This window comes from Lactuca virosa, chromosome 9 (genome assembly GCF_052849685.1).
Source record: "Lactuca virosa cultivar CGN04683 chromosome 9, Lactuca_virosa_CGN04683_v6, whole genome shotgun sequence".
Lineage (NCBI taxonomy): Eukaryota > Viridiplantae > Streptophyta > Magnoliopsida > Asterales > Asteraceae > Lactuca > Lactuca virosa.
In genome coordinates, this window is record NC_136434.1 from 16,323,944 (window position 1) to 16,346,806 (window position 22,863).

Consider the following 22,863-nt stretch of genomic DNA (forward strand, 5'->3'; position numbering starts at 1 on the left):
TTCTGCCATTGTGTTCCAAACATACGAAGAATCCCCAAAATATTCGAAATTTCAGAAAATATTCGAATTTGGGTGAAAAGTGTCAAACATTCGAAACTTCAATTATTTGTGGAGATTGCCAAATGTTCGAAAGTTTAAGGGCTGAATTCGAAAATTTTACTTTTTGATCAAAATATTCGAAGACTTGAACAAACATTCGAAGCCTTGCTTTTTCCCTTTGTTAAACAGTCAAATCTTGAGGGACTACATGCGAAACTTTTGGTTTTGCTTCCCAACATACGAACTTTTGCAACCCAACATACGAAATTTTACAACCCAACATACAAAATTTTCAGGTGACAAACATGCGAATTTTCAAGGACCATTTTCGAAAATTTGTCTTTCTTTTTCATCAATTGACATGATCGCTTCGTACGTTTCTTATGAACGCTTCGTACGAAAATCTCAGGAACCAAACACACGAAAATTTTTCACCCAAACATACGAAGATTTTCCTTCTCTCTCCTCTTCGTATGAAAATCATCTTCCCAAATTTTTTCCCAAACACACGACTGCGAAGCATACGAAGACTCTGAATGTACAGTAACCTCTTAATCGTCCCTCTGAATCGACTTTGTTCACTTCGTACATTCAACCCAAAAAACCATTCTTCGTTCTTACAGTTCATCGTTACATTTCTTCAAACCATCGACTCCAAACATTCGGACAATACGCCCCAATTCCAAAATCGAGTTCCAAAATCGACTGTAAACCAAAACATCAAACATCAAATAAATTCTTTGAATTCAATAACCAAGCCATCGACACATGACTGCAATCTAGATCGTCGATATCACAGTTCTTCCCCAAAAAAAATTTTGTTCATTCAATCATCAACCATCGACCCAGTTAATCCTTCGTTCATCAAACATTCAAAAATCAACACCAAACCCAAAAATCGATCAAATCGATGCTCCAAGCCTTTCGATTCCAGTTCTTCATTAGTAAAAATTAACAAAAACGACTTAGACCCCCTGGACATCAACTTGTCGAATTCCAGTATATCATTCTTTGATTTCATTCACCGACCCATACAAAATCAACATTAGATCCTTCCAAATCTAAAATCGATTCCCAGTAAAATACTCGATGTTGAATCACAGTTTGACTTTTTAAAGTCAACGAACCATAAACACAAAATCGATGATTCTAAGGTCCAATTTCAGATCAAAATATGTTCAATTAACTGTTCTTCACATGTTCTTCACACCAATTTCGAATTTCTTGATCAATTTTATCAAAATTAATCATAAACAACTGACTCACTTGATCCTCATCGATTTGTAATTGAAGAAGTCATAAACAACCGATTCACAAGTTCATTACTACAATCAAAACTCATCGATCATTAAGAGTAATAAGAAGAAAACATGACTCAAGAACCCAAGGAAAAAATGAATGCGATTTCAGATTGTACAAACTGAACAAGCATATGACGATGAACGCATCTGTGTTTGACTGAATTTCGATGAATCAATGGGCTCCACTATTAAAATCAGATTCAATAACATTTGGGCCTAAAAAAATGATGAACAGTACTCATGATATTAATTTTGGGCTTAATCGACATTTGGACTCAACTTGTGATCATTAATTGATTTCTATTTTGACTCATGATATGGATTCGAAACAGATGCAAACAATTTGTTCACAAATTTGATTTAATGATAGATTCAAATGAACATTAACAATTTGAAAATCGAATCGAACAAACGAATATAAAATTGGATCGGGACTTGATCAACAAAAAATTATTGGATCACAACAAATGGGTTTTTCAAGAAAAATTTGATCCAACGAGTCAAATGATCATGATCAAGAACGTAACGCACGAATCAAATATTATGAGAGATCATAGAGAGAGACTCACCAAAATTTGCTCCAATTGTGACAAAAATTGCCAAACCGAGAATCGTTCTTCAAATATCACATTGATCTTGAAGACCCGCTCTGATACCAATTGTAGTGACAAATAACATGGTTTGGCATGCGGAATTAAAGTTTGCACAATGAACATGGTGATTTGGGTGTTCAAGAGATGTATTGAATATGTATTTGTGTTACAAAAAGGGACATAGATCTACATCTACATAAATAACACACACTCACACACTCAACCTTTACACCTCTCAAGCACACCTCTACAAGTGGTATGAACCCACTTTTTATAGAGGTGTTTACATGTCTCTCTCTCACTCTCACTAACACATGTGTCTAAAGGCTAATACACCACATGAAGTGGGTCTACAAGAGTCAAACCATTACAAAGTCATACATGAAGAACTTTGCACCCCAACACAATCAACGTCCCTTCCTTTGGCAAAATAAACATATGGACCCTTTGGTAATGGGACTATCTCAGACTTAGCCTTTCTCTTTACCATTTGGTCAACCGGGTTGACTATGGCCAATCCATTTCCATTGGAAAGAGAATGCTTTTTCTGGATTTCCAGTGTCACCATTGTCATTGTCCATAAAGTTTTTGGGAAGTTGATCTTCTAATCAAATTTGCTTTACTATCGTTCCAAATCGTTGCTGATTCAGCAGCACCAAGCAAATAGATATGATCATTAAGGTTCATGTCATAGTCTGTTTCATAGTAGTCCCAAAGGAACTCACTATGTGACTTAAAAAGTGATTGAACATCTAACTTTCTCAAGACTTTGACACCCAACTCTCCCGGCTTGTCAATATGTGACTTCATCTCTAAGATGTGATCACACATAGACCTTGCTTGCCATTAGGGCTTGAGTGACCTTGAACTTGTGGGTTAAGGATAATAATTGGAGGAGGTGGAGGAAGAGAAGTATGACTTCCATGATCCAAACTCGGGAAGTCATATTCATTAGGAAAGCTTGGTTTGGGAAGATCATTGTTGTCTAAACCAGACATCAACAATGGGAGAAATTCACGTAAAGTTGATTTAAGTCCTTAATATAACACCCAATATGATATATTAAGGCTAGGACCCAACAAACTATTTTATAACTTGGAAGAGGGATGGCGTAATCCAAGCTATAAAATATTTGAAGGTAGGTGAATGACGATTCACCAATTTCCACCAAGATAAACGAAATGTATTATTAGGTTTTAATTGGTTTTGAAACTCCTAGATTCTTTTGAGATTCATTGAACTTTTCAATGGCATGTTTCAATCTCGAGTGTGCCCTTCAGGTTTTGTGACTGGGATGCCGAGGATCACAAAACAAGGTGTGAAGTAACCATGCAAATATACTTGGTACCCTTAATATTTACCCCTCAATCGATGTGTCGGTTAACCACACACGCTCCAACGATACAATGATAAACATTAAGTTACCCTTTGCCTACCTTGTTGAGTCCAGGTTAGTGTGCCGGTTAACCACACACGCTCCACTAACAGCTTAAACAAAGTGCAAAGTGTAATTTCATGGATTAGCACCTTATTCACATTTTCCTAAGTAACTAAGATTGGGAATTTATAAGTGTTTAGTTACTTAGTATTTATCATTATACTTATAATGAAGGGAGAATTATAGTCCTTGTCCTACCTGTTCGGCTAATGACCCTCCACCGGTCAAGGAAGCGGTGAGTGAGAGTGGACACCCATTAAACTGCCATTTTATAGGCAGTAACCTTATACCCCCCTTATAGACCGGCTTCGTGAATGAGGCCTACTAATGGTAAGAAGACTTGCTCTTATACATATAATATATTAAGCTTTTAATATTATAATAGTATAAGGGTGTATTTTAGACATTTAAAATACTTGATGGTTTAATCTATTAATTAAACTAGACTTTTAATTTAATTAAACTCAAACCATATATTTATGGATTTAATAATACTCTTTTAATTAAACGCTTTAATTAACTATTAATAAAGTCCATAAGAGTTAATTTGAACTATTCAACAAAACATCATAATTCCAATTATAAAACTCAAAATTAAAACCATTTAATTAATTGTTTAAGTTATGAACCCAAGAGTTTTAGAATTCAATTCTTTTTTTCATAAAAAACTTTTCTCAAATTCCAAAACTTGAGGGCAAGTTTTGTAATTCTTGAAAACCTTTGGATTCCATAACTTATGGAATTAATGGTGTTTTATGATGAAACTTTCTATGTTCCATAACTTAAGAACAAGTTATGGAATTCTTTAAAACATTAACACCAAATTTTGTAACTCCATAAAAACTTTGAATCAAATTTTTTTTTAAAAAAAAAACTTTCATATCCATAACTTATGGAAGTTTCAAAAACCCTTAAGATCACAACTTTAAAAAAAAACTTTTGAGCTCCAAAATTTTATGACAAAATATGTAACTCCTTAAAACATTTAGATCAAACTTTTAAAACTAATAAAATAATCATATCATTTTATCTTTTACTAAATTTGACCTAATTCAACTCATATAACAAATGATTCAAATTTTACAAATAATTCGTTTTTCACAAAACAAGTAATTATCTTAAAATTTGACAAACGTCATGTTTTTTTTCCTTTTTTTTCAAATTGAAAATAAAACATTTGCATCAATATAACAGAAAACAACCCATGGCTCTGATACCACTGTTGGGTTTTGAGCATTCTAACACTCCTATGGTGTACATGCAACCCTATAAACCTTGGATCTGTGTTTTCTCTATTATACATGCAAATATTAACTATTCCAAGGTTTCATCCTGACTAGCATATTATGAAGCACCTATACTACAAAGTTCTAGTTAGATGACATACCTTTTGATGTAGCTTGATGTCTTCAAGCTTTAAGAGCTTAGCCCCAATAGTGTGTAAGCCTCAAATGGAATCACAAATCACCAAAACACCTTGGAAGAACTTGAGAGAATATGTATGCACACTAAAATCGGCCCACTCTTATTTTCACACACTTGTGCCAATTTTGTGAGTCAAGGACCCCTTTATATATTATGGAGGATTAGGGTTACATCCATGTAAACCCTAATACCCATGACCTTTCATTTACATAGGATCCATGGGTTAAAAGCTCCATGGACCATCCATGAAAGCTTAGCCCAACCTAAATGAACTTGGCCCATTCCATATATATAAGAGTCCATATTTAATTAGTTCTTTTTGATCACTTAATTAATTCTAAATTAATTCTTGATCAATAGTAATTAAATAATATGATTCCATATTAATATATTAGAACTTATAATATATTAATATAAATCATAAATATAGTATTCTCAAAAGACTATCCATATAAATTGTGCCGGTGAAGTGCAACCCAAATGGACCATGTCGGGTCGGGTCAAGTACATACCAAATATAGTTATGGACTTAGACATTAATCCAACAATTATGTGATATGTGGTATGATCAGTTAGATCAGTTGCTGTCTAGAGACTGTTATGTGATTATTTGTTATATGTGCACATGTTTAATTGGCGGTTGAGGCTTATCTGCTTTGTGCGGAGGCCAATAGACCTGTGCATTCCAACCTGTTGGATGTGGGCCTGGGGTATCCCATCCCGAGGATGATTGGACCCATAGTATTTTGGCATTCCAACATGTTGGTTGTGGGACTGGGGTATTCCAACCCGATGGTTGACTGGACCCATAGTATGCTGTTTATGATTATATGTGTATTGTGGTGGGTACGGGTATTTTGGGGGAACTCACTAAGCTTTCGGGCTTACAGTTTCAGTTTATTGTTTCAGGTACATAAGGGGATCGCGGTAAGGAAAAGGCGTGAACGTACAACTCCTCATGTTTTGTTTATGTTTCTAGGAAAAACTCTGATATTAGACTATTTTGAAAACAAAGTTGTAATAACTGCTGGTTTTTTTAAATGTTTTGAAAAGTATTAAATTGGCTTAAATTTTATGGGTGTTACAAGTTGGTATCAGAGCCTTGGTTTGAGTGAATTGGAGGAACATTCGTGTGAATCCAGTCTCAAATCAAGGGAAGATTTTCAAAATAATTTCTAAATGGTTTTCAAAATAAGTAAAGGAGGATGCAGGGCGTACGATCAGCCGGAGCCAGTAAGGAGACCCCAAAATACCATACCGTTATTTGATTATGTGATGTGATATAACAACATGCTAGTACTACGCTAGGGATCTTCAGGAATTGCATGATAGAATTGCCTGATTACATGATGCCTGCTAGCCTAGGGTTTCTTTTATATGAGATTGACATCATTACTGTAGTTGCTTAGTGTATGCATCACGGTCGTACATAACTAAGAACTTATAGCGTGAGAATGTTTGGTTTGGCCTTATTTCCTGTTCTTGTTTGATGAAGGGCTTAGGGTAGGATCAGGTATTCGAAAGTCTATAGGGTCCAGCGTTATGTATGGCTAGCATACACTAGTTTTGCAGGGTTGGTGGAAGTTTCATGGATAGGTGGTTTGTGTGAGACCGGTAGGTCAGTTGTGAGACAGTTAGACTTCCTCTAGGGGTGAGGTTGATCGACCTCCATGTACATGTGTAGTGTTGGGGTGTTGTGGTGATACTTGAGACAAATATGGGTAGGTGTGGAAGGTAGTATGGGCCTGTACTACTGAAAGCACAGGACCCATACGCGTAGCAAGGAAGTCACAACCCCTAGGGTTTAGTAGGGAGTTGGTTCCCAGTTATTTTTGCGGATTGTCTGACATCTTCCTGTTACATTTACAGCATGGTGGTTACGAGGCGTTTTGTGATTGGATCCGGATCGGGATCAGGGCAGGGCGATCAGGAGGCCCCGACAGCGCCCGAGGTTATCGGCCAGGAGGGGCCAGTGTTGACAGAGGATCGTGTCAGGGAGATCATCCGCGAGGAGGTGGTCGAGATTGTCCGGGGCCAGATTCTGGAGTTGTGTGGGACTATCATGTCCACTATGAGGGAGTACTTCGATGACAGATACGCAGCCCTTGCCGAGACGGCTGCAGCGGCAGCTACAACGGCTGTATCAGCGGCAGGAGGAGGAGGAGGAGGAGTAGGAGGAGGAGCCAGCCAGGCTTTCCAGTACAGGAACGTCGATAACACGAAGCCACCTACTTTTGATGGGACTCAGGACCCTATCAAAGCCATGAGGTGGATTTCTGATGTGGAGGGGTGTTTCTTTACTTGCTCGTGTCCTACTGACCAGAGGGTCAGATGTGCCTTGTACCTGCTGAGGCTAGGGGCCAAGGACTGGTGGAGATTGACGACAGGGTCGTACACTGATGATCAGAGAGCTGTTGTTACTTGGGAGTAGTTCAGGGATATGTTCCGCGCTCACTACATTCCTCGTGTTGAGCGGGAACGGTTGGCTCAGGAGTTTTTGAGTTTGAGACACGATGGAGAGTCGGTGACGGAGATCACCCGCATGTTCACTGAGAGGGCGATGTTCTGCCCGGAGTTCGCCTCGGAGCAGGCCCAGATGACACATTATCTGAGCATGCACAAGACTGACATTCGCCAGTTTGTTGCCACCCAGCGATGTGACACTCTAGTGGATTTACAGGAGGCCGCTTGGCGGCGTGAGTTGGAGATTAACCTGCAGTTGCGGGAGCAGCGGCAGGCCCCGACGCAATCGCAGCCGGCGCCGAAGCGGTCGAAGACAGCTGATACCAGGACTGGTGGACAGCCAGGCCGCACTTGTGGAAAGTGCGAAAAAGCTCATTCAGGGACATGCCGATCAGGGAGTGGGTGCCACCGATGTGGCAAGCAGGGTCACCTGGCCAGGGATTGCAGGAAGCAGACTCCGATTCCCGGAGTCAGTCTTTGTTATCATTATGAGCAGGTGGGCCACATGAAGGCCTAGTGTCCTCTACTAGCCGCCAAGCCGGTGCAGGCTCCAGCACCGACTACTTTGAAGATCACGGATGGGAGACCAGTCAGGGCGGAGCCTCTGAAGGCTCAGGGTCGTGCCTTCCAGTTTACAGTCGAGGAGGCCAAGGCAGCACCGGATGTGGTTGCTGGTATGTTTCTATCTTTTATCTCATTTATTATGTTTGTTTTATTCTTATCTGTTGTACCTGTGATTAGGTAGGTTTTTAGTGAACTCCTTGCTTGCATTGGTTTTATTTGACTCGGGGGCGAGTCGGTTGTTTGTATCTCAGATATTCAGTAGGGAGTTCAGTGTGCCCGTAGGTGAGCTAGAGTGTCCGTTGTGAGTCTCTATCGCCAACGAACACGAGGTTTCTGCTTCTTCGGTCTACCGAGGATGCGAGTTGGAGATCTTCGGAGTATCCTTTCCGATAGACTTAATTCCTATTCCTATGGGGGAAGTGTGTGTGATTGTGGGGATGGACTGGCTTAGTAGATTTGGTGCCATGATAGATTGTGAGGGCCAACGGGTGATAGTTCGAACCCCAAGTGGGGGAGAACTGATGGTATATGGCGAGGGCACCAGAGTGGGAGCAGGGTTCTGTTCAGCTGCCAGGGCTCGGCAGTATATTCAGCACGGGTGTGTGGATTATCTGGCGTATGTGGTGGATATGCGAGCCATGGATCAGATTTCAGTTACAGAGATTCCAGTAGTCAGGGAGTTTGCCGATGTGTTTCCGGAGGAGTTGCCAGGGGTACCTCCGGAGAGGCAGGTCGAGTTTCGAATCGATTTGGTGCCGGGTGGGGCCCCTATCGCCAAGGCGTCGTACCGGTTGGCGCCACCCGAGATGCAGGAGCTGTCATCACAGCTGCAGGAACTGTTGGGCAAGCGGTTCATTCGACCTAGCAGTTCTCCAAGGGGAGTGCTGATCCTCTTCGTCAGGAAGAAGGACGGTTCGCACAGGATGTGCATTGATTATAGGGAGTTGAACAAGTTGACGGTGAAGAACCGTTATCCACTCCCAAGGATAGATGATCTATTTGATCAGTTGCAGGGTGCATCTTGGTTCTCCAAGATAGATTTGAGGTCAGGGTATCATCAGGTCTGGGTTAGGGAGGAGGACGTGGACAAGACCGTGTTTCGGACTCGATATGGACATTACGAATTCGTGGTGATGCCATTTGGGCTCACCAACGTGCCGGCAGTATTCATGGACCTGATGAATCGGGTCTGCGGACCGATGCTAGATCGCTCGGTCATAGTGTTTATCGATGATATCTTCGTGTATTCCAAGACCCGAGAGCAGCACGAGGAGCACCTCAGGGAGTTATTGGGAGTTCTGAGACGAGAACGGCTGTATGCTAAGTTCTCGAAGTGTGAGTTTTGGTTACGAGAGGTCCAGTACCTCGGACATCTCATTAACCAGGAGGGGATTTTGGTCGATCCGGCCAAAATCGAGGTAGTCATGCACTGAGAGGTGCCGAGATCTCCTTCAGACATCAGGAGTTTTCTGGGATTAGCAGGGTACTACCGGAGATTCATTCGAGATTTCTCCAAGAATGCAGTACCCCTCACTCGTCTGACGAGGAAGGGGGTGGATTTCCCGTGGGGCCCCGAGCAGCAGAGGGCGTTTGAGACCCTCCGACATCGTTTGTGCGAAGCTCCAGTTTTGACACTCCCGGAGGGAGTTGAGGATTTTGTGGTGTTCTGTGATGCATCCATCACAGGCTTGGGGGCGGTCCTCATGCAGAGAGGACGAGTGATAGCCTACGCATCGCGATAGCTGAAGCCGCATGAGACGAGATACCCTACGCATGATTTAGAGCTGGGAGCGGTGGTGTTCGCTCTCAAGATATGGAGACATTACCTATATAGGGTCCGTTGTACCATATACACGGATCACAAGAGCTTGAGACATATCATGGATCAGCCGAACCTGAACATGAGGCAGCGCAGGTGGCTGGATGTAGTCAAGGACTACGATTGCGAGATCCTTTACCACCCCGGTAAAGCGAATGTGGTGGCAGACGCTCTCAGCCGCAAGTCAGCTGGGACTTCCACCCTGTGACATCCCCATTTTCACGGCCAGAAAATACCGATTTTGTTTATACTTGTTTGAAAATCAGGGTAACATTTTAAATAAAAGTGTTGCGGAATTTGTCCCAAAACAAAATATGATAAAGATTTATCAAAAGCATTTCCAAAGAAATGTATTTCATTAAAAGACTCGGGATGTCATGTTCGATACAGATCAAAAGCATAAACAGTACAACATACGCCTTACTACATTATTTTGTATTTATAGGCCTATAATCCCTTATGTCTCATCCAAACATCTATGCTCATGCGCCACTACCTGTAATACAAGAAACTGAGTGGGTCAGGCTTGGGAGCCTGGTGAGCACATAGGGTTTTCAACCCACGATAAATAAGTTTATTAAATTTATCAAACCAAACAAACCCGATTACCCGTTCCCGTTATCCTCACTTTACGTCCCTAAAACATCTAACACAAGGGACCTAGTCTAAGGACTTTCATCGGGGTGACAACACATGCTTCGGGGGTTCCTCAGCAATTCATGTCAAATAAGGCAACCATGTGGGGGATGGAGTACTGCTGGTAAACACACAGTTCAAATAAACACCTACAGATTGCGAGGCCTCTCATTATTTTATTTTGTCACACAACAACTATTACATCTACCCATGTTTTACCCAACACATTTTGTAGATATAAAATACATATACAGTTTAAATCATTTTAAACATGTATAAAATCGTTCATCCAGCATAGATAGCAAGTATACAGATAATATGCACACGTAGCACGTAATTTATATAAAATACTTCATATCTATGTGTAAGATGAAAGTAACTATGCACTCACTTGATTAGGTGGTGACTTGGTACTCGAACAGCACTTCATTATCTCAAAACAATTTTTCCTTGACCAAAACCTAGTATCAATACCACTAGGGTTTAGTTTTAACGTTAACCGCGACTAATTAACAGCCTAGTTATTATTACTATTATATAAGCGTTAAATAACACTCTATATAACTCATAATAATAGCCCAAATAATTATTTTAAGGTACTGGTAATGTTACTATAGTTAAATAAAAGCTATATTAAAAATAGCGTAGGCGTAGCTCACTTACAGCGGGTTTTGTAGAAAACTGGGCTTCGCTTGGAGCAGTGTTTCCGAACCGAAAGACCCTTTTTCTCGGGACTCCGGGAGCCTCGGGGCTTCCTTTGGGTGCTAGGGGTTTTTCCTAGGGTTTAGGGGTGGTTTGGGATCTTAGAGAGAGAAAGAAACTAGAGAGAGAAAGAGAATTGGTGTGAAAAATCCGGAACTCTCGCCCCCCTTTTATAGCCTGCGAGGCTTTGGACTACGCTGGGCGAAATCCTTGGCTACACTCGGCGTAGATCGTATAAGGGATCCAGCTCGCGTACAGCTGGCTCGTACTCGGATTCGGAAGGGATAAGGCCAAGTACGCCGGGCGTACCCAGCTTTGGACGCGGGTCGTAATGCGAGGCGACGTGTCATCCATCCGAAGCGAAGCCTTGGGCAACAAGCAACGGCTCAGATGCGGCCACGTCATCACCTTTCTCGCAGATTCGCAATTTTGCTTCCCGACTTCTAAAAATCATAACTTTTGCATACGAGCTCCGTTTTTGACGTTATTTATATCCACGCGTAGGCGGGAACGTACTCTACAACTTTCGTTTAGACTCCATCGGCTAGTTTTGACTTTATTTTAAAAGTTTTATTTTTAACAGGCCGGGACAGGATTGGTCCGTTAAAAATTCATAACTTCTTCGTCCGACGTCCGTTTCCGTCTGTCTTTTTATCGATACGCTACTATTAACGAGATCTTCGATTCTCGTTTAGGTTGTGTCAGCTAGAAACCGCTCGATCTAATATTCGAACTTCGGGCTGTACACTGCTAAGCCGAAACTTCGAAAACGCATAACTTCATCATACGAAGTCAGATTTGACCGTTCTTTTTATGGACGCTCTCAGTTTAATGTATTCTACGACTTTCGTTTAGATTGCTAAGGCTAAAAGTCACTCTATCGTAAATTCACTATTTACACTTCCCGGTATCGTGTCGGTTCCGTCGCGAAACTTCGACGGGTCATAACTTTTTCGTTATAACTCGGATTTCGGCGTTCTTTATATCCCCAGAATCCTTGTTTCGACCACCACAACTTTATGTAAAGATATCGGGCTTATCACACACTTTAATTTTGACGCTTATTTTTATCCTTTATTTATTATACATTTATAAATAAATAATAAGCATATAAATTTACATAATTCACATAATACTCAAATATTTCATCTTTATTACATCAAAAAGAGATACAATAGTTGACCTAGACTATTACATCGTCTAAAAATGCTTAGCCCCGAAACCCGGGTGTTATACACCCCAACGGTTTGCATGAGGATATCAGTGGATTCTCTGCTTGTGAGTTTGATCAGGGATGCTCAGGTGGAGGGCATGCGACCATAGAACTGGAAACTGGAGAGGATCAAGGGCGAGAAGGCCCGGTTTGTGCAGGATAGTTGGGGGTTGTTGACCCGATGCGGTCGGGTATGGGTTCCGATGTCTAGTGGGGTCAGACAGACAGTTATGGAGGAGGCTCACAAGTCTCACTTTTCTATTCACCCGGGGGCCACCAAAATGTACAGAGACCTGAGTTTGAGTTACTGGTGGCCATGTATGAAGCGAGAAATCACCTGGTACGTCGAGAGGTGCTTGACCTGTAGGATGGTCAAGGCCGAGCATCAGAGGCCGCATGGTAAGCTGTAGCCCTTAGAGATTCCCATGTGGAAATGGGAACAAATCACAATGGATTTCATTACCAAACTGCCGAGGACGACGAAGGGGTTTGATGCTATATGGGTCATCGTAGATCGATTGACCAAGAGTGCTCATTTCTTGGCTATACGTGAGAGTTCTTCGGCCGAGAAGTTGGCCGACGTGTATGTTCGCGAGATCGTCGCTCGCCATGGGGTTCCAGCCTGTATTGTTTACGGCCGAGATGTTAGATTTACCTCCCGGTTCTGGCAGAAGTTCCACAAAGAACTGGGCGCACGGCTGCACTTTAGTACAACATTTCATCCGCAGACCGACAGTCAGAGTAAGCGGACCATTCAGACCATCGAAGATATGTTGAGGGTGTGCGTCATTGACTTCGGTGGGAGCTGGGATTCCCACCTGCCCCTTGCAGAGTTCTCCTACAACAACATCTATCATTCCAGCATTGGCGCCCCTCCTTTCGAGTTGTTGTATGGGTGGAGATGTCGCACCCCGGTTTGTTGGGGTGAGGTCGGACACAGGGTGATGGAACGGACGGAGGTAGTCTTGTAGACTACCGAGAAGATTCAGCAGATTGGGCAGCGACTGCAGATCGCTCAGAGTCAGCAGAAGAGTTACGCCGACAGACGTCGATCTGACTTTGAGTTCCAGGTGGGTGATATGGTGCTCCTGAAGGTCTCACCCTGGAAGGGTGTGATCCGCTTCAGGAAGAGGGTGAAATTGGGTCCCCGCTACATTAGACCATTCAGGATTATTGCCAGGGTTGGCAAGGTGGCATACAGGCTAGAACTACCGGAGGAGCTTATTCGGATCCACAACACTTTCCACGTTTCGCAATTGTGAAAGTACATTATGGATCAGGAGGCGGTGGTGTCATTGGATGATATTCAGGTCGATGAGCGCCTGAATTACGTGGAGAGGCCTGTGGCTATACTAGAGAGGAAGAAGAAGGTTCTAAGGAACAAGGAGATACCTTTGGTGAAGGTACGGTGGGAGCATCAGAGGGGTGTCCGAGTGGACGTGGAGCCCGAGTCCGAGATGCAGGAGCATTACCCGGATCTATTTGCCGCAGCAGACTTCGAGGGCGAAGTCTAAGTCAAGTGGGGGAGAATTATAACATCCCGAAATTTGGCAGGTATTCTCGTACCCTCTTCTATCATTACCTTGTTAACTATAGTCCTTGGGGTTGGAAGCGAAGTGCCAAGATGAGTTTAAGGGCCAAGTTTGCAAACTTGGGCCAAAAAGGGAGTACGCCGCATTAAGGTCCGCCTTAGTACAATGGGCGTACATTTGTGTACGTTGGGCGTACTAATGTCTGGGTGAAACCCTAATATTTAGGGTTTGGGGCCCATATAAACAACATTATGAGCACCAGAACCCCCCTTACCTCAGCCTCCACAGCTTACATTCGTCCTCCCCAAATCCTAGCCTCTCCTTTGTGTATTTAAGCTTACTTGGTGTGTTCTTGAGTGCTTTAAGAGGAAGTTATTGCATCAAAGAGTTGGAGGAGAAGATCTAGCTTGTGGATCTGAAGTTAGCTTGTGCTCAAGAAGCTCCAGAAGGTATAAAGTTCCAAACTTTATGCATATATGCATAGATCTCATCATTTTACTTTATTAGAAGCATTTCTTGTCCCAAAAGCCACAAGGTGGTATATGTTGAGATTTGGACAAAAGGGACTGTCCCTCCAGACTCTTGAAGGGACCTTCAGTGATAAAAATGAGGTCCCATTAGTTGTATCTGTCCCATGCATGAAGAAATAAGGTCTTAATGGACTAAGACCAAGCATTAAGAACTTTATCGACGTCCAAAACGATAAAGTTCATCACTTTATGGATCCTAGGGATGTTAGGTCTCTGGATCTGAAGTTTGGGCTTAATTGCTTAAGCCATTAAGCACTTAATAAGGTTTTTCCAAATTGTTGAGTACGCCCAACGTAAATCCAGTATGCCTAGCGTACTGGGTCAACCACCCCGATGGTGGTCAACATCTGGACGAGTACGCCCCGCGTACGTCCTTTGTTGGGACTTTGTCAAATGGGCTTCAGATTTTGGGCTGTTTATGGACTAAATGGATTTGGGCCTTGCTGGACTTTGTAAATAAGATGTTTTACGCCAGTTAGTGGTAGTGGATCATGGGGTTAGGCCCTATTAGGAGGTTGGGCCCAATTTAGTAAATTGGGCCAATAATGGGCTTTATTTATGGACCTTCAAGTTAAGGATTTGGTAATTGGGCCTTGGCCCAACTAAGAGAATGGACTTAATGAGTGGTGTGGACACTAGTCAAGGAGGTGATTTTGGGAACTAATTTAGTATTTATTATGTGATAGTTCGGGATTCCCGGTGTTCAGCAGTCAGAGATTTACGGTACTTCGGCACTACTTGCGAGGTTAGTTATCCTCACTATACTCAAGGGTCTAAGGCACCAAGGCCGGCCCTTTGGATTGTTATCTAGTTATGTTATGCTAGTATGATCTGTTAGATCGGTATCCTAGAGGGTAGGATACTATTATATGGTATGTGGTACGATCTGTTAGATCGGTATCCTGGTAGATAGGATGGTATTATATGCTATGTGGTATGATTAGTTAGATCAGTTGTTCTCAATAGAACGTTATGTGATTATCTGTTATATGTACACATGTTTGTTTTGCGGTTGAGGCTTATCTACTTTATGCGGAGGCCAATAGACCTGGGCATTCCAACCTGTTGGTTGTGGGCCGTGAGTATTCCATCCCGAGGATGATTGGACTCATAGTATGTGGGCATTCCAACCTGTTGGTTGTGGGCTTGGAGTATCCTATCCCGAGGATGATTGGACCCATTGTGTGTTGGCATTCCAACCTGTTGGTTGTGGGCCTGGGGTATTCCAACCCGATGGTTGACTGGACCCATAGTATGTTGTTTATGATTATATGTGTATTGTGGTGGGTACAGGTATTTTGGGGGAACTCACTAAGCTTTCGGGCTTACAGTTTTAGTTTATTGTTTCAGGTACATCATGGGTCGCGACAACGCAAAGGCGTGTTCGTACAACTCCTCATGTTTTGTTTATGTTTCTGGGAAAAACTCTGATATTAGACTATTTTGAAAACAAAGTTGTAATAACTGCTGGTTTGAAAAGTTTTAAATTGGCTTAAATTTTATGGGTGTTATAGGCTGTGGCTTGCTGTGAGGCTTTTGGTGCTCTGCCTTGACCTTCCTGCAGGTCAGGCATCTCTCGACGTACCAGGCTACATCCCGCTTCATGCAGGGCCACCAGTAATCAGGACGAAGATCTTTGTACATCTTCGTCGCCCCGGGATGAATGGAAAATCAGGATTTGTGCACCTCCTCCATCAGAACCTGGCGTACACCTCCATGATATGGAACCCACACCCTGCGGTGTAGTGTCAACAACACTCGGCTATCATAGTCAAAGGGGGAAACCTGACCCACAATAAGCTCGCTCTTCCGATGTTCCTCCTTCATAGCCTCCTGCTGAGCCTCTCGGATCTGCTCCAGAAGCGGAGTCACTACCGTCATCCGCAGGCAAATATCTCTGATCGGGGCCGCCTTGCGGCTAAGAGCATCGGCCACCACATTGGCCTTTCCCGGGTGGTAAAGGATCTCACAGTCGTAATCCTTCACCACATCTAGCCACCGACGTTGTCTCATATTCAGATTCGGATGATCCATCAGGTACATCAGACTCATGTGATCCGTCTAAATGGTACAACGGAACCCATAGAGGTAATGTCGCCAAATCTTGAGGGCGAAGACAACCGCCCCAATTCCAAATCATGCGTCGGGTAGTTCGCCTCATGAGACTTCAGCTGCCTCGAGGCGTAGGCGATGACGTGCCCTCTCAGCATCAGTACTGCGTCCAAATGTCACACCCCCAAACCGGAACGGCAGAAACGTTCGGGGGGCAGAGGACGTCATATGTAATACCACAAAACATGCATCATAGTAATCAAAATAACAAACAACCATTGCATTAATATTAAAGTGTTTACAAAGTATGTGATTCACAAAAGATTGACTCTAAAAGTAAATAACAAAACAAGACATGAGGCTACTATACTCCATATTCTGAATCCCAGTGCGCGTACCTGTCTACTAGTTTCCTGAGAATACAAGTTATTTTGAAAGAGTAGATCAACATTTAAGCTGGTGAGTTCATAAGTATTTTAATTATGAAAAGTAAACTATAAGTTCTTTATAAAAGTTCGCCTGTTCCTCCAGAAAATCCTATATTTTCTGATATGATGAATGATAAGTAAAAATGACTCTACAATTCCTTCTATGAGTACTAAATGGATACGAGTTATATAAAATCCAGAATAAACAGACAATCGATTGTGTGAATCTGCCCTAAGCCCACAACCAAACAAGGAACAGAAAATGAGGCGGAAATCACACATCCCATTGTTTGTTAGATCTTCATTGTATATAACCCTGGCGTATTCATTTAGTACTTACAGAGTTAACTGTAATAGTTCTTTTATATTTGATGAAAACATTCTTTAAGAAAATCATATATTTCCTTTAGTAAAAATGGTAACCACAATAGTTCCTTCTATAATCACTTAGTTTATACTAGCTATATATAATCTAATATCGAACGGACAGTTAAATGTATGAATCTGCCCTAAGTCCACAACCAAACAAGGAACAGGAAATGAGGCGGAAAACATACTTTCAACTGCCTATCAGATATTAATTATATATAACCCTGATGTATAAACTAAGGTATTATAGACTTAACCATTTAAGGTCCTTTTAGTTATACTGGTTTAATAATGTGTATCAAACCTTTTACAGATAAGTTTCTAGTTTCACCTACTTAATGTTCTGTCCGAAAAGTATGTTTTTGTACTAGAAAGCGGTATACTGAATTTGTATGCTATGACCTGACCTATACCTATTACTCCCTATGATTACTAAGTGTATACTGAATTTGTATGCTATGACCTGACCTATACCTGTCGGATCCGATTAAGATATATCCCTAATGTATCTACCGAGGAATCATAAAGTTAGCATTATAGGCCCCCTTCTAACTGAATGTACCAAGACCCGACTGCTTTGTTTGTTTGTTCTCTCGTAAGAATGTATGTTTTCCCAAGTTTATGACGATCTTTACTAGAAAATAGTTTGCATTACCTTTTATGTGAGAATATCACTATATGAATGTAATGGGAAGATGAAAGTGTACAATAATGTTGTATAAAGTAACTACTGAAGCACTAACTACCTTAAAACCAATTTGTTAATTAAGGTTAAAATGTGATGAGGTTATAACCATGCTTGATTTGACTAGTATGAAACATGACGATCTAAAAACGTTGAAAATGGTATGACATTTGTCACCCGTAGACCTGCAAGTCCCACTGTAGCTAGCAGCAAGGTGTGGGATGTCAATCCAGTATAGATCTATACAAAAACTCACGCTCTCCCTCCACGAGACTCTGGTTACAAAACGTGACACAACAAGTATATTGCCATGCCATGAAGTAGTGGTTTCACATTATTGTTATCTTGTTCTTGTTATAGTATGTTCCTTTATGTTCTAGTTATAGTATGTTTCTTTCTGTTCTTGTTATAATATGAACTGAATCCCTAAACTATACCTATTATAGTTTACTAGTATGTTTGTTTTGAACTGTCCCTGATTTGTAGAAAAGACTCGATTAACTACTGAGTTATGCATGTACTTTAAAAACGGAGTTTTATAAACAACAATGTAACATCTTTTTAAAAGAGTTTTTGAATTGATTTAATCACTGACTAAAGCATAGAAATTCTTTAATGTGATGGTTATCACAAGTAAATATTAACACAATTAAATTGTGTTCAACTTGTATTCCCCCCTTTAAAAGCATTTAAAAACATTTAAAAGATAGATTATAGGGGTATGAACTCACCTTATGTGGGTGATTCAACTGAAGATTCGAATAAGGATGATAAGTTCCATGAATGAAGTCCCGAGGCACAAACGAGTCCTAAATGACATATATTGATACATATAGGTATGTAATTAGTGATTCTAACTACAAAGGTGATTGGGAAACAACCTAGGATGCAAGAATAACTCACCGAAGAAGTGTTAGAAGCAAGTTAGGAGGTTGAAGGAGTGTTCACGGCCCAACAAGGATGGTTCACGGCTGGGCTTGAATGGTTCACGGCCCAATGGAGTTCACGGCCCAATATTGAAGAATGGTTCACGGCCCACTTGATGTTCACGGCCCAAATGATGATTTTCACGGCCCAATGGGAGTTCACGGCCTAAATGATGAACACATGAAGGGTTCACGGCCCAAACTTGAAGATATTTGAGGAAAAGTGATGTTAAGATGATGAATCAAGACGGAAAGGTAAGGGATTTCAAGGAACAACAAGAAAAGATGAGCCACTTACGTTTTTGGGGTGAAATGAGAGCCTTTGTTGGATGATACTTGAGATAATTTGAGAGGTTTACGGCCAAGGATGGAAGAAATGAGGAATAAATGAAAGAAAGGTACATATATGGAGAGGGTTTCATGGCCACACTTGGGTTCACGGCCGTAAACACCCTTTGATGGGTTTTCTGGTTTAATTGCATTCCTCTAATCCTAAGCTAACACTACTCAACATCCAATCCTTAAGTGTACTAGGCTTAGAACTCATTAAAATGACCCTTAACAAGGCTAAAAGGTAATAGAAACAAGTCTCACTTTTGATTGATTGGATTGAATTTACAAGATAGAAATTTATGGGTTGTCACACCAAACCCGAAATGGACGCATCACAGTATACTACAAAATCCTCCACGCCCTCTGGCAGGGCGAGGATCGGCGCCTCACATAGTCTTTGTCTCAATGTCTCAAACGTTGCATGCTGCTCAGGCCCCCAACGAAATACAATGGCTTTCTTCGTCAGTCGGGTCAAGGGTACGACTATCTTGGAGAAATCCTGAATGAATCTCCGGTAATAGCCTGGTAATCCCAAGAAACTTCGAATCTCATATGGAGACTTCGAAACCTCCCATCTCATCACGGCATCTACTTTGGCCGGATCGACCAAAATCCTGTTCTGGTTGACAAGGTGCCCCAGAAACTACACCTCGCGCAACCAGAACTCACACTTGGATAACTTGGCATACAAGCTCTCCCTCCTCAGGGTATCCAACACCTCCCACAAGTACTCCTCATATTGCTCCTGTGTCTTTGAGTAAACCAAGATGTCATCGATTAAAACTATCACATACCGATCCAACATCGGTCTGCATATGCGCTTCATGAGGTCATTGAACGCGGCAGGAACATTGGTGAGCTCAAAGGGCATCACCACGAACTCGTAGTGGCCATAGCGAGTCCGGAACGCAGTCTTCTGTACATCCTCGTCTCTGAACCTCCTCTGATGGTAGCCTGAACGTAAATCTATCTTGGAAAACCAAGATGCCCCCTGTAGCTGGTCGAAGAGATCATCAATCCTCGGGAGTGGGTAATAGTTCTTCACCGTTACCTTGTTCAACTCCCGGTAATCAATACACATCCGATGCGACCCGTCCTTCTTCTTAACAAACATAATCGGGGCTCCCCAGGGTGAACTGCTCGATCTGATGAATCCTTTGTCTAACAGCTCCTGCAGCTGTTTAGACAACTCCTGCATCTCAGGAGGAGCCAACCGATACGGTGTCATGGCTATCGGAGCCGCACCTGGGACCAGGTTGATCCTAAACTCCACCTGTCTCTCCGGAGGTATCCCAGGAAAATCCTCTGGAAACACATCCGGGTACTCTCGTATCACTGGCACATCACTCACAGTCGCCTTACCCTCCTCCCGGGTATCCATGACGTAGGCGACATATCCGGCACAACCTTGCTGAAAGTAGTGCCTAGCCCTCGCTGCTGGGCTTAAAGTTGGTCCACGTTGTGGCCTCTCGCCCTGAATCACCAGCTCTCCCCCACTTAGGGTCCTGACGCGTACCAACTGTTGCGCGCAGTCAATCACAGCCCCATTAAGGCTCAAAGAGCCCACACCGATGATGACCTTGTTCCCACGAAATGGTATGGGAACCAAGTCTACCAGGTAGTGCTCCTCGAACAGCCTGAAAACACAATCTCTGAAAACCTCTAATGCTCGAACTGATCGGTCATCAACAATCTCGACCTCTATAGGGCAATCCAACATGCCCGAAGACTCAAGGAACCTCTTGCTAAGCGCAAGAGAGACAAATGATCGGGTAGCACCCGAATCGAACAACACCTGAACTGGGATACCGTTCACATGGAACGATCCTAAACACAACACATAACATGACACATAAATATCATAATCAACATATACTAAGAGCTAGGGAGAAGAAATCATACTCGTCACCACATCGAGTGCGACGCGTGCCTCCTCGGTAGTCAACTGGAAGGTTCGACTCCTCACCAATGGAGCCTCTGACTTGCCCTGACGGCCATCAGTAATCCACAGGGTCGTTGGAGTTGGTGCTGCTGCTGTCAATCTCGGGCAGTTGGCCTTTTTATGGCCCTTCTGATTGCAATGAAAGCAAATTAGGTCTGATGTCTGACTGGTGGGGTAGGGGCAGTACAATCCCTGCTAAAGTTCCCAGTATTGCCGCACTTATAGCAGCCTGATCCCGACCCAGTGCGGCAAAATCCCTCATGTGACCTACCGCATTTCCCACAGCGGCTCCGGCCCTGTTGGCCCTTCGACCTAGAGTTGAATCCCTTGGGCTTCTTCCCCGAAGCCCCAATAACCTGCTCTACCTCTGCCTTCCTCTTCCTGAGCTGCTCTAAGTTAATATCCCTCTCTCTCGCCCTGGCAATCATAGAATCCAGGGTCGGGCATGCTGAGTAGCTGACATGCTCCCGAATGTCCGCCCTCAACATGTCATGATAGCGGGTCTTCCGCATCTCCTCATCTCCAGCATACCGAGGCACCAATAAGGCCCTATCCCGAAACTTGGCGGTAATCTCCGCCACCGTCTCAGTAGTCTGTCTCATGTCAAGAAACTCCCTGGCCAGCTGCTGAAGCTCCACAGCCGGCGCAAACTCATCCTTAAACCTGGTCACAAAGTCCGACCAGGTCATAGCCTCAATGGCTGAGGCTCCCAAATAATCACCAACTGACTCCCACCAATCTCTAGCCCTGTCCCTCAAACATCCAGCAGCATACCGAACCTTCGACCCCTCAGGGTAGAAGTTAGTCAACTGAGCAGACTGCATGTTTGCAATCCATCTCCTAGCAAAAATGGAGTCCTTCACCCCGTGGAAGTCTGGTGCACCACATCCCCTAAGGTCCTTAAAGGACAGTGTGCGCGCCCCTGACTGGCTAAACGCCCAATCACTCCTAAACGCCCTGAGGCGATCCTCCATCATCTCAATAATCCCTTCCTTGATCGACCCGAAAATCATCGGGGTCGACTCAAGAATGCCTCTAGTGATCTCAAAAGCAATGAACTCACGTAGTCGCTCATCAACTGGCTCGGCACCTAATCCCGAACCTGATCTTGAACCTGATCCTGACCCTGAACCTCCTCCTCCGTGTCGCGTAAACATCATCATTCTGAAACAAAACACATAATCGTCAGGGTCATACATAACCTTGGAAGGTATCACATACTACAAGTTGTAACACCCAAAAATTCAAACCAATTTAAACTTTTAAAAACATTCCAAACCATTAAAAATCATTACAACTTTGTTTTCAAAATGTATAATATCAAAGTTTTCCTAGAAACATAGACAAAACATGAGGAGCTGTACGATCACGCCTTCGCCTTGCCGCGATCCCCTGATGTACCTGAAACAATAAACTGAAACTGTAAGCCTCGGAGCTTAGTGAGTTCCCCCAAAATACCCATACCCGCAACAATACACATAGAATCATAACAGCACACTATGGGTCCAATCAACCAACGGGTTGGAATACCCCAGGCCCACAACCAATAGGTTGGATTGCCAACACACTATGGGTCCAATCAACCATCTGGTTGGAATACCCTAGGCCCACAACCAACCGGTTGGAATGCCCACATACTCTGAGTCCAATCATCCTCGGGATGGAATACTCACGGCCCACAACCTACAGGTTGGAATGCCCAGGTCTATTGGCCTTCGCACCGAGCAGATAAGCCTCAACCACCAAACAAACATGTGCACATATAATAGATAATCACATAACAGTCTATAGACAATACTTGATCTAATGGATTTTACCACATAGCACATAACACCATCCTATCTACCAGGATGCCAATCTAACAGATCATACC

At 42.8% G+C, this 22,863-nt stretch overlaps 1 protein-coding gene across 1 annotated transcript in view; it reads right to left on the bottom strand.

The window, feature by feature from the left end:
- Positions 1-865: 865 nt before the first annotated feature.
- Positions 866-22,863, bottom strand: part of LOC145138972 (uncharacterized) — a 29,918-nt gene continuing 7,920 nt past the window's right edge. The window contains exon 4 of the mRNA XM_079072953.1: positions 866-975. Coding sequence (XP_078929079.1) covers positions 866-975 — 110 coding nt within the window. The remainder of the gene's footprint in view (positions 976-22,863) is intronic.